General features: G+C 35.6%; 1 protein-coding gene across 8 annotated transcripts in view; it reads left to right on the top strand.

Annotated features, from left to right (window-relative positions):
• Window positions 1-13,171, top strand: part of tnikb (TRAF2 and NCK interacting kinase b) — a 66,702-nt gene that overhangs the window by 9,166 nt on the left and 44,365 nt on the right. For all 8 annotated transcript variants that reach the window (XM_082183372.1, XM_082183367.1, XM_082183364.1 and 5 more), the window contains exon 2: window positions 4,263-4,328. In XM_082183372.1, the coding sequence (XP_082039498.1) occupies window positions 4,263-4,328 (66 nt within the window). The remainder of the gene's footprint in view (window positions 1-4,262; window positions 4,329-13,171) is intronic.

The following is a 13,171-nucleotide window of genomic DNA, read 5'->3' as shown; positions in this document are numbered from 1 at the left end:
TCATATAAAATAAACAATAATGATAATAATAATATTAAAGCAAACACAGCTCTGGTATCGGAATAGTATCGGTATCGGTCGATATCCAAATTCAGGTATCGGGATCGGATCGGAAGTGAAAAAATGTGGATCGGTGCATCCCTAATTGATACCATTGAGTGATTGCTATATACCATGGCATTTCCATAATAATTACCATGGCCACAAAACTCTACTACCACGAACATGGCAGAGCAACATTTAAAAAAATCAAATCAAAATGTTTTAACACATTTATAGAATTTACATGAATAATCTAAATACTGGTTTAATGAAAATTTAAGAGAACTCTATGGTTTACTTGAGTAATTCACATCAAGTATGTACCAAAAGACTGCACGCCCTCATTGCATGGGCCAAGCCCTCATGTCTGAATTTGCGTTCTTGTGCGGAGTGCATTTCCGCCCTGTGAGGTGTTTCGGGAAGTTGGGAATTCTTAGGCACTGTAATTCATGCATTGTTGCTTAAATACAATAATTCAACAGTAGAGTTCCAGAAGTTCTATTCATTTGCTCAATATAGAAATGTCATTTTTAACAAGAACACAGACCTACCATGAACTCCAAGGTAACTTAATGTAAGATTCTGTAGAAACCATAAAACCGTATAATATCATCAATAGCATTTTTATAAAACTGAATAGCTGGATTCCCAGTAAAGAACTACACTACCAATACATCCCAAACATTGAGAATATGTATTCTCAAAAATATGTAACTCTCAAAAATATGTATTCCCGCCTCAAAACTGTTGTACACTATCAAACAACAAATGTATTGTATTTTACTTTTGTTTTATAGTAGTTTTATATTGGAGGCAAGGACACATTACATTGATCTTTTGGACTTTCCAAAGAAAAAAAAAGCTTTCAACAAAAATATAAAGCAGCACAACTGTTTTCAACGTTGATGATGATAGGCCTAAATGTTTCGTGATACCAAGTTAGCATATTAGAGTGATTTCTAGAAGTGACACTGAAGACTTGTCAAGCTACATTCAAATATTAATTTGTGCTTATAATAAACTAATAAATTATATATTTTTAAATAATTCAATATATTGTCTTATATGCTTTTATATTGTAAAGTAAAAAAAAAAAAAATGTTTAGTTATAGTATTTGCAATTTTTCTCAGATTTTCAGATACTTTTTTGTTGTGAATCATCTCGGAGCTCACTGGTTTTTTTAAATCCCTATAGAGAAAATGAATGGGGGGGAAAATATAAAACCGGGTGCTAAATTTGCACTGCTGTGTACCGCCGGTGTGCTCCGTCAATGTTAGCCTGATGCCTGAGGTGTCGTTTCCATGAGAAATGTGAACTAGCTTCTTGAAAAACAGTCTGACTCATTGTGTTATTTCCTTGTAATAGTTGAATTGCAATTTGGCAGAAGTAATGGTGTATCATTTAAAACTGCTGAATGCCCGGAGAAACACGCGCCACTTCTTCCATCTTTACATCCGTAAGCAGAATGTGGTTGGCTCATTTCGGTCAGCAGTTTCTTCCTCATGCCTGTCCATCTGTAGGAATTGTGTTTTGGAGGCAAAACAGTCTGTTCAAGAGGAAAATAGGCTCACAGCATTCCCAAAATAGATAGTGAGCATATATTCTCTCCCCAGTGTGTGAATTATACATTGCTTTGAAAGTTTGTGGTCAGGAATGAGTACCATGCAAGTTCAGGCACATGCACTGACAAAGATTCAAGTGAGATGGAAATGTGAGCGTTTATTATTGTTTTAAAAGGAAGTTGGTGTTCCTGAAGGTACAGTGACGATGCAGGTGTGTCATTTTGGGAAGCTCATGTTCTGTCAAGTTTCAGAGCAATTGAGGTTTCCGCTCGCAACCAGCAGCTGTGACGTCGAGTGTCTCTGTCCGAACGCCGAGCGCTTGTGCTGACCTCATTCTTCCCACGCTGACTCTGTGGCTAGGTGCTAGAAGTCACGCTTGTTTTTAAAGAATCTGATCTGACTATAACGGATTCCTACTGAGTCATTCCGCTTTTAACTTGCACACGCATGCCTTTAATTCACTGTAAGTTCATGTTTATTTCAGGGCATTCAAAGGCAGCGTACTTCCTTCTGGCTGCAGTTCATAATGCACCTGTCGTATTGAGTCTTTTGATTCTTTAGTCTTCACACTAAGAAGTGGTACAAAAAGTACAGCGGTGGTTTAATGCTGCAGTGATTGTAAAATCATTTTCTGTAATCAAGATTTTGGCTTGTTTTCCATTTAAAATATCCCCAAAAACTACCGTTAAAATGTTTGGCGTCAAAAAATTAATGCCTTCACTCATCAAGGGTGCATTAAGTTGATCAAAAGTAACAGTAAAGACATTTATAATATCACAGAAAGATTTCTGTTTTATAAGAAATGCTTTTCTTTTGAACTTTCACTACAGAATCATGGGAAAAAAAATCTGTTTTCACAAAAATATAAAGATCGAATGAAGGATCATGTCGATTCATGTCATGTTACACCGAAGACTGGAGTAATGATGCTGAAAATTCAACTGTGCAATCACAGGAATAGATAATAACATTTTGAAAAATATTAAAATTAGAAATCAGGTATTTTATATTGTAATAAAATACTATAACGTTACTGTTTTACTTTTCCAAAAATATTAAAAGATCTTACCGACCCAAACTTTAAATTGGTAGTATATATGTTGACGTTTATTTATGGCTAATAGCATTTTTTTCTCACTCATTTTAATAAATCCAACAACATTTATTAAGGTTTATTTACTGATTGAGTAGGAAATCTAAACTTAATTCATTATATATTATCTGAAAAGTTCTTAACTTTATCTTGTTGTATGATATGAACGATTAGATATTTATTTTTACTAGAATACCATTTGATCAGAAGGTGATCAAATTGCACATTTGATACTGTGTAACACAACTATCATATTAATTTACCTTGGCATTTAGAGTACTTGCAAGAGAAAGACTTTCTGTCGCTGGTCCTAGATTGTGGAATGATCTGCCATTGGATGTTAGATCTGCCTTGACTCTTAATGTTTTTAAGGACCGCTAAAAATCGTATCTGTACTCTTTGGCATTTTAGTACATTAGCCTAGTACATGGATGTTTTCATATTTTGTCTTATTGTTCTATTGCTTTTTATTGCAATGGACTTTGGAACTTCGGTGGTTGCCTGTACGGTGCTAAATAAATAAACAAACGAACAAACAAACGAATTGGGTTTCCTAAAGTACATTGGACCCGCCTCACTAAGATTCTCATTGGTCAAGTGTGTCTTTATGGCACCCCAAGACAGGCTTGCCTATTAGGGGTGATAAAGTGGACCTTTTGTCCATTACGGCCCTACTTCAAGAGTCATTGTAGTATCCAAAAAAACATTTGTATTTTTGTTACAGCTTGTCCTTTCTGAATATCCCATTCAGTAACTTTATCAAAATAAACCTGCATTCATCCACATCCATTTAAATCATCCTTCATTTTCCACCAGCTTCATCGCCTCACTTCGTTTTAAGCTGTTGTGTGTATTTGCGAATTCACTGAACCATATTTCATAAATTACTCCTCTGGTGACATGAATGGCAGCTATTGTCAGATTACCATGGCAACATGTCTTGCTTATTGTTCTAGGTGTATTGCATTATTTATTGGTTGTGCTTATTTTCACGAGAATCATGCTTGTTGGAGCTGAATTGAACTCTGACAGCTTTGATAACTGCCTCAGTGTTATTAAATGAAAATGACACGCAAGAGTGATTTGATTTCAGTCGTGTTGGCCTTTTATATTCCCACCACTGCATAATGTAGTTTGCCATCACTTTTAAATAGAAACGGCACAGTCAGGTAGATATTATTGGTTCTTGTGCTTAAAATATCTTTAATAATTTCAAAGTCAGTCACGATTGCCGACATTTCCAATAAGGCAGAATGTTCATGCATTAGGTAACTGAGAACATTATGTGCTTTGAGATATGAAAACCGAAATTAAGTTTTGGTTTTCAGGAAAACCTCGTTTCAATATTTATTTTCTGGCTTTAGCTCACTAGATATCTTAATAGGTTTTTATGTTCAGTGTGTAAACGGATATTTAACTATAATCGGCACACTTTGTTCGGTCTAATGACTGCAGTATCAGCATTTATGATGATCTCAGTGTATACAGTATGTGTGATTGTCCTTGATGTTCAATGACAGGATAATGCAAGCTAATCTCCTCTTCTGTTATTTTCCCCCCTCAGGACCCTGCGGGCATTTTTGAGCTGGTGGAGCTTGTGGGAAATGGGACCTACGGACAAGTATATAAGGTAAATAATGATTTAATGTTGTACTAGAAGTAAGATATGATATGGTCGATTGGGTAGGTAAAGCCTGTTTAGCTTTTCTCTCAGCTGTTTGCCTCAGTGTTTTCTCTCAAAGATCTGCACTTACCTGTTAGTGCCTCAGCAGCTCTTGCGTTATATGTGTGGTATGTCCAGACATGTCAAGACTCGTGTTTTCTTATACTACTTGCCATTTCACTGAAAGATTCTTCGCCCACTTCCATTACCTTCTCAAAATCTAGCGTGCGTGAGTCAGATTTTTCAATTGAAAAGAGATTCAAGGCACCCACACACTACAAGATAGTTGGGCCGATTTTAGACCGATTTCTCCCCTTCAGACAATCCTAGCTAAAGTCCTGATTATCTTGATGGTTCTACAGATTATCTTATCAGATATATCAGTGGTGTGATGTGTGTTAAGAGTTATTGAATCTGCTTGGAAGGACATCAGGGCCGCACCGATCACTAATGATAAATATCCTATCCCAACATGTTGAATATTTACGATCAGAAATCCTGTCGTGTGAGGGAACCACGAGGACAAACGCACACGCGTAGATTGTCTCGTGGAACGAAACGATACCTAATCAGAAAGTGAGCTGACGGGAGATGGAAGCATAACACGACTTCAGCCAAACCTTTTTATTATTAAATTTTTTCTGCGAATATTCTGTAAAAAGCAGTTATCACTGTTTCTTCTTGCCCATGTTTGTTTACTGAGTCACGTTTGGCCGCGAGAGATTTTGCGAGATTTCTTGTGTTCACAGTCTGTGAATGGAATCTGTTAGTGTGTGTTGTGCTGTCTTGGTCCAATCTTTTAGTGTGGGCCAGCCTTTAGGTGAATTTTTTGACAGGGTGATTTGTAGGTTTGCAAACAACATGAATGAAAATATCAGGTTTTTGTTGCAGACGGTCATTGTGTTGTGTTTCGTACAGTTTGATATGCTCTGGACAGGTTGGCATGCTTGAACTTTTAAAGGGATAGTTCACTTTGAAATAAATTTTTGGTATGTTTTAGCTTACCTCAAGGGCATCCAAGATGTAGGTGTCTTTTTTTCCGCAGTAGTTTCAATTTTGATATTTTTAGGTCAAACCGTTCTTGTCTGTCAGTCATATAATGCAGGTCGATGGTCACTGTCTCAAAGAGCAAGCACAGAGTCCAAATTAAAACAATTCCCCGTCGTCCAAATTAAACAATTCCCCATCGTAAGTACACATTGATGGCCTAAGACACGAAACGAGCGGTTTGTGTGAGAAAACGAACAGTATTTATATCGTTTTTACCACTTATACACAGCCATGTCGAAGTGATCTGATCTGATGTGTACGCAGACTGGTGCATCGATATATACACTAGATGTTGCCTTAAAGACATTCGTTCTAATGAACTGCCGTAGACAAGGCGACATCTAGTGTGTATATATCTATGCACCAGTCTGCGTACATGTCAGATCAGATCACTTCGACATGGCTGTGTATAAGTGGTAAAAACGATATAAATACTGTTCGTTTTCTCACACAAACCGCTCGTTTCGTGTCTTAGGCCATCAATGTGTACTTACGATGGGGAATTGTTTAATTTGGACGACAGGGAATTGTTTTAATTTGGACTCTGTGCTTGTGTTTTGAGACCGTGACCATAGATCTGCATTATTTGACTGACAGACAAGAACGGTTTGACCTAAAAATATTTTTGAATAAAATAAAAAAATAAAATTGAAACTACTGCGGAAAAAAAGACACCTACATCTTGGATGCCCTTGAGGTAAGCTAAAACATACCAAAAATTAATTTCAAAGTGAACTATCCCTTTAAGTTCTTTAGGTTTGTGTTTCTTTTTTTGATTTGAAGGTGAAAAGGCACTCCTTTGGTCTTCATCCACAGCGATCAGACTGCTAATTTGGGTGTGATTGATGCATGCCAAAAGGAAAATACTATTGATCTGTTTTTTTTAATAGAAGAGATCACTGATCAGAGATTAAAAAAACAAGTCTAAAGCCTGGTGCAGTGATGTACGAGCAGTTAAGCAGTCTGTCAATCTAACCCGCTGTCATAATGCAGTACTTTTAAAGGATTAGTTTCCCCACAAAAAAATTAAAATCATGTCATTATTTGCTCATCCTCGTCATTCCAAACCCATATGACTTTCTTTCTTCTGTGAAAAGCAAAAGGAAATGGTTGAACATTCATGCTGCTCCTTTTTGTATGATGAAAACAAATGCGAACTGATGCTGTGAAAATGATAAATGAGCACCTTAAAATTAGTCCATACATACATGCGTACATACTCGTATGCTATATTTCATATCTTCTGAAGCCATGTGATAGCTAACAAGGAGAAATTATTCAAATTATGCCATCCTCTCCACTGCAGCTATGCAATTTCAGTCACATCTGTATGTATTTAAATGTGAATTTTGATGGCTTATGATTTTGTACCAAGATTTTTCAGTAAATAACTTAAATTTCAATCTCTACCTCACAGAAGGGTATAATATTGCTTCAGACGATTTCAAATAAAGTGCACTAGTAGTATGGACTTTACCATTTTGTAATTGTGCTTAGTTCTCTTTTTGGGGGCTTGACTGTCAATCCCAATTAATTTTCATTTTGAACTACCATTCAAATGTTTTTGTTTGTTTATTTGTTTTTTTGCTTGTGCTCACCAAGGCTGCATTAATTCTATGAAAAATACAGTAAAACTGTAATATTGTGAAATATTACAATTTAAAATAACTGTTTATGAATTATTATTCCTGATGCAAAGCTGCATTTTCAGCATCATTACTCCAGTATTCAGTGTCACATGATCCTTCAGAAATCATTTTAATATGCTGATTTGCTTCTCAAGAAACATTTCATTGATGAATAAAGTTCAAAAGAACAGCTTTTAATCCATTTTTGACCATTTTAATCAATTTAATGCATCCTTGCTGAATAAAAGTGCAGGTTTATTACTGACCCCAAATTTTTGAACGGTAGAGTATACCGCAGAATGTACTTCTACAGATGTATTCCACTGAAGTCTTACAGGATTGAGACTATATGATGTCAAGCTTTTTTATTTTTAGATGAGAATAAGATAAGAATTACACATACACAAACCCTGGACCACAAAACCTGTCACATGGGTAAATTTTCTGAAATTGAGAAGCTGTAGAACATAATCTGGAAGCTGAATAAATAAGCTTTCCATTGATGTATGGTTTGTTAGGATAGGGAATATTTGGCCGAGATACAACTATTTGAAAATCTGGAATCTGAGGGTGCAAAAAAATCAAAACATTGAGAAAATCGCCTTTAAAGTTGTCCATTTATGTCCGCGATTGTGCTGCATTCACTCACAAAAATAAATGTTTTATATTTACCGTAGGAAATGTACTAAAATCTTCATGGAACATGATCTTTACTTAACATCCTAATGATTTTTGCCATAAAATAAAAATGGATAATTCTGGACAATACAATGTATTGTTGATGTATTGTATTGTACAAATGTATTGTACAAATATACCAGTGCTATTTGTGACTGGTTTTGTGATCCAGGGTCACACATTGAGTTATTAGACGAATGTAAAAAGTGAAAGAGGATGTGGTTATGTAATTATCACTTTAGAATCCTCAGAGGAAAGCCGCAGTTTGCAGAAGTTTTTGGGTTGACATTGAGCTCTCTGTGTGAGTGCAGTCGGTATACTGAGAAAACCAGTAGGAGGTGTGATTTCTGAGGTGTCGCCCACTTGTGAAGGTGTATGGAGGGGTCAGATCCTATCAGGTGCTAGATGTTGTTTCCTTTAGTCTCACATGATGGGAATATTCAATATTGTGATGCATTTCATCTCCTTTTTACAGAAAATGAGACTGATGCGTCACAGCAAAGGCAAAAGATTAAAATCGAACAGGCACCCTTCGTGTATAGTTAGCATGTGTTAATGAGAGTGAAAGAGATATGGCGTGAAGAAAGGAGAAAAATAAAAAATTGTGTGAGGCAGTGTATTTCGCAAAACTGTCTGCTGAATCAGGGCGTTCTTTATTAATGTGCTTATACCATTAACAAGAATTCCTCTGCTTATAAAGCATGTTTTCAGTGTGATTTCAGAGTTATTTTAGGATATTGGTCTTTATCAAAAAGTTTTGTGATAAGTATGTTAGCTTTATGACCATTTATGTGCTAGTGTACTTCTAATCATTGACGCTTTTAGCAGATATCTGCATTTTATAAATCAAATCCTTCTCTTCAGGAGACTAAAATATTTATAACTCATCCTGCACTACACAGATTTTTGTCCAATCAAATGCTCTTTTGACTGAGAATAGCCCTGTCAATTCTGACTGCCATTGACTAAAAAGTAAAGCCTTTTTAAAATTTGGAAAGGGAATAAAAAGATGAGAAAGAAAAAAGGAAATAAACAAAGAAAAAAAATCTGTCCAGTCCAGTAGGTGGCGATATGCAAAGTGCAAATGACCTATAAACTGAAGAAGAAGCCCTGTTATCTGTCCTGTTTTAACTTAAAAACCGTTAGTTACTCACCGGATATTAACACTTAGTAATAGTGTGAGCAATAGTAATAGTCATGCTTTCCTTGGCAAACATGTTTCCCAAACATTCCCTCTGTCCTGCATAGTTTGGACTGCTCAAGCAAAGAGAGCCTCTATGAACCACATACTTTAGTTAGCATTTGTTTTTTAATTTACCTTGTAAAGGTACATTTCTGTCTGTTGGTGAGCCAACAAGAAAGCACACAGTCTGTGATGTTCGTGAACCGGATTTGCGTGGGCTAATCAGTCGGTCCAAATATAAAATGAATATAAAACACACTTGCTCATTTACGCGTGGGAGTTTTTTCAAAAGCACAAGCGAATGCTCCTGACATCTTTCAGAATTCAGATATTATTTAGAACAGCAGGCATATATGTGTAATTGGAGTTTTTAAACCAAATTAGACATTTCGTAGATGACATTCTGGTGGCTTTGGTGAAGTCACAATCAGCCGTGATTGACTGAATGTTTAGTGTAAGAGAAAGAATAGAGGCAGCGAAATTACGAATCATCATGGTATTTATGCATTGATGAATAGTTTTTCTTTTGCCAACCATGACATTTTTCTTGACTTTTTTTTTAGATATGAAATGACAAGCCTCCCCTTTTGAGACTATTGATTTGAATTGCTTCGTTATGTGAATTCTTTCATTTATTATTATTCATATTTTTTTCTTGTTAGTGTAATCAGTCATTACTTATCTTTATGAATGTAATGTATGAATATTACATTTCTATTTATGCTAATTCAATGAACTAGTGGATTTGTAATGTCAGTTCAGACATATAATTATATTTTTTTCCGCAGTCACTGATTATAAAAGTTTGTTCATATTTGTTTAATAAGTAAAAATATACTCTACATTTCAAAAGTCAATAAGATTTTATTCAGTCCAATGGATATATTATTATTGATTAAAAGTGAGAGTGAAGAGATTTATAATGTTACAAAAGATTTCCATTTCAAAAAATGCTGTTGTTTGGAACTTTCTGAAGAATCCTTTGAATAGTTTTGAATAATCCTGACAAAATGTATCATGGTTTCCACAAAAATATGTTTGATTGTAATAGATGATAATAAGAAATGTTTCATGAGCACCAAATTGGCATATTATAATAATTTCTGAAGGCTTAGCCATCACAGGAATAAATTGCGCTTTAAAATATATTAAATTGGTGAGCATAAGAGGCTTCTTTTTAAAAAACATAAACTCTTCTCACCCCAGACTTTTCAACGGTAGTGTAAGTATTTAAAGGGTAAATATAATGCTATTTTGAAAGTTCATTATTTTGTTTATTGGGTTTAGTAGAATAGGTTAAAAAACACATTATTTTTCACATAATGTACATTTACATCTCTTCTATTGCCAGTCTGTCTGAAATATGCTGATTTCTGTGTTCAGGAACAGCTTTACAAATAAATGTAACTTTTGATTCCTAATTTCATCTGTTTTTGCATCCAAACACACGTCAACAGCACTACAATTTACTGAAGCCTCGTCGTCATTCTGCTTTTGGGTGTGCGTTATGCTAATATTTCACATTGTGATGTAGACGTTTGAGGAAGTAATAACTGGACTTTGTATCGAGGTGTTTTAGGCAGGTCTGGATCAGTATTCTCTGTTGGAGACTAGGAGCTTTGTAACTTTGCAGATCGCATACATGCACAAACGTTACATTACACACTAAAGGAAAAGGAAAATATCATCATATGACCCCTTGAACTTTTTTCTGTGTTATAGTGTTTTTTCTTTTTATTAAATTGAATATTAAAAACACATTTTTTACCCTATTGACGTAATGCCAATGAACAACGCACATTTTACAGAAAAGGTCCTCAGGCTTCCATCTGGGCAGCATTATTTAGCTAAATCAACTGCACTACCCAATTCTAATTTCACGGTGTCTGGAGCATCTTGGATAAATTGTGGGTAATTTCTTAAGAGCTAAGTTGTTTAGAAGCTCAGATGTGCTGGTCCGTAGCAAAACCTTTTTCTTTTTTTAGTCCGTCTTGTTAAACAGATGTCTTCTGCCTCACTCCGTGGGTCTCTAGCAGCATGTTTCCGCATCTCTGTTCATCTTAATGTGCTGCTTTTTTTGTACTGTAATTGAGATTCTGGAAATACGGCCTCATTTTCACATTACTCAGCCTCCGGATCTGTCAATTTGGGTCAACTTTGAAGGAGAGATGGTTGCGGAGTTTTCTTCTTGTTGTTATTATTATTATTATTAACATGGCTTCTTTGAACTCTTGGACTCCTGTGTTGCTGGCAGGCGGTTTAATTAGTCCAAGGGTCAGAGTTTATGACCTCACTGGCCCGCAAGAAAGTATTGATCATTTTATTTGACTAGATGCAGGTAGACCAATCATTAGTCACGGTAAAACTGAGGTAGTGACAGATTTTATTTATTTTTTCTGCGTATTGTGATGTGCATCCGAGTGTAATGGATTATCGGAAAAGAAAAAATGTTGGGCAGTGACTTGTTTCTATTTATCGTTTGATGATTGGATTTTGAGATTTTCACCAGAAGGTCCAGCTGACATTTGGAAGTAAAACATTGTGAGGTTGATTATTTTTATTGTTATATTTTTATCTATAACATCCAATTAGACAAATTCATTTCATGCTGACTTTAAAGGAAATGCAGGAGTTTGATTTGCTCTGAGTCCCTGTAGAAAGTCCCACACAGACCTTGCTCTGGTGGGGTGCCATCTTGGGAGATTCAGAAATCCATTAAAAACGTGCCCTGTATTAGAAGAAATAGGTTCTAGGTCAGGATGTGCAGCACTAGCACTGGGACCGCTCATCTCCCACTCACATGACACTGCTTTTGAGAGAAATCTGCTTTGAAGGAAAAAAATTAAATGAAGGTACTTTTAGTAAAGCTTGTGAGTTAGGTACTTTTTTAAGATTTTAGTGGTTGTCAGGCTCCAAAATGGATCATCAAAGCATCATAAAATTGGACGATATATTTCAAGTCTTCTGAAAGCATTTGATAGCTTTGTGTGAGGAAGAAATTTAAGTCACAATTCAATGATCTTGCTTGACAGTCATTGGAATTTGATTCACTGTTTTGGAATAGAGCAGCTTTGACATTCTGCAATAAATGTCTTACATGGAAGAAAGTCATAAAGTGATAACTTATACTTGGATGATAACTCAGATTATGCGGCTTGTTGACGAGGTGAGTGAGGTGACAATTTCATCTAGATTTCTTTTTTGATTGTTTTTAGCAGTAGTGTTTTTAGACCGTTTTCACTGTAAAACCCCCTCTGAAAAGTATTTTAAATTCATTCCCCTTTGCTTTAACGCACCATCACTACATTAAAACTGACATCTTTGGCCTCTGAGCATTGCATTTTTGAGATGGCATGTCAAGTTTTAAAATTGTCTCAAGACCCCCTGCATTCTGCTCCATTTCAGGCTGGAATACACTACACAAATTTTTGCCTCTATTTACAGTAGGGGTGTAACGATATTCAAACCGAACCGACAAACCGCGATACAACAGCCACGGTTCGAACCGCGATACTCTCATGTCGAACCGAACGCGCCCCGCCCCCTGCTGCCCCGGCCCAACTCTCACATCACTTTGTCACAAAACTATTTTTTTCTTCCTTGACATTTGATTAAATAGTTATTAATGAGTACACTTTTAACAACTAATAAGAGACAAATCATTGTTTGTTTTGCGAACATAATCCTCTGCCGTCTGGTCGCTTCCGCTTCAAGCCGGACTCGTCTCGCGCTAACGATAATTCCTTTTCACTGTCCACGTTTTGATTTCGGCAAATCAATTTTAGCGAATGCAAACAACGTGATTATTGTTCATGAGTCCAACATCCAGCCACGCAAGAAAACATGTAATCTACCTGAGGGAATAATATGCTCACAAAACATTTCTGATTATTATTAATGTTTAAGACTGGTTTGTTTTTTCCCCCCCAGGATTCTATGAAGAATGTAAAGATCATAAGATATTTATTTGAAATAGAAAGCTTGTGTAACACTATAAATGTAGGCTACTGTCACTTTTGATTAACGTAATGCATCCTTGCTGAATAAAAGTAGGCAATTACTTTCTTTAATTTCTTTCCCCCAAAAAATTATCTTACAAACCTCAAACTTTTGAACTGTAGGCCTATGTATAATGTTAAAAAAGCTTTCTATTTCAGATAAATGCTGTTATTTTGAATGGTGGTTTGTTTGTAATGTGACATTTTGTTTGTATGACTTTACAATAATTTTTAGAATTAAATTGTACATAAATAGGTTAAGCAATACAAATG

The sequence above is a fragment of the Leuciscus leuciscus genome, assembly GCF_965113295.1.
Source record: "Leuciscus leuciscus genome assembly, chromosome: 11".
Lineage (NCBI taxonomy): Eukaryota > Metazoa > Chordata > Actinopteri > Cypriniformes > Leuciscidae > Leuciscus > Leuciscus leuciscus.
The sequence above is the reverse complement of the archived record's forward strand: the minus strand, read 5'-3'. Positions and strand labels throughout refer to the sequence as shown.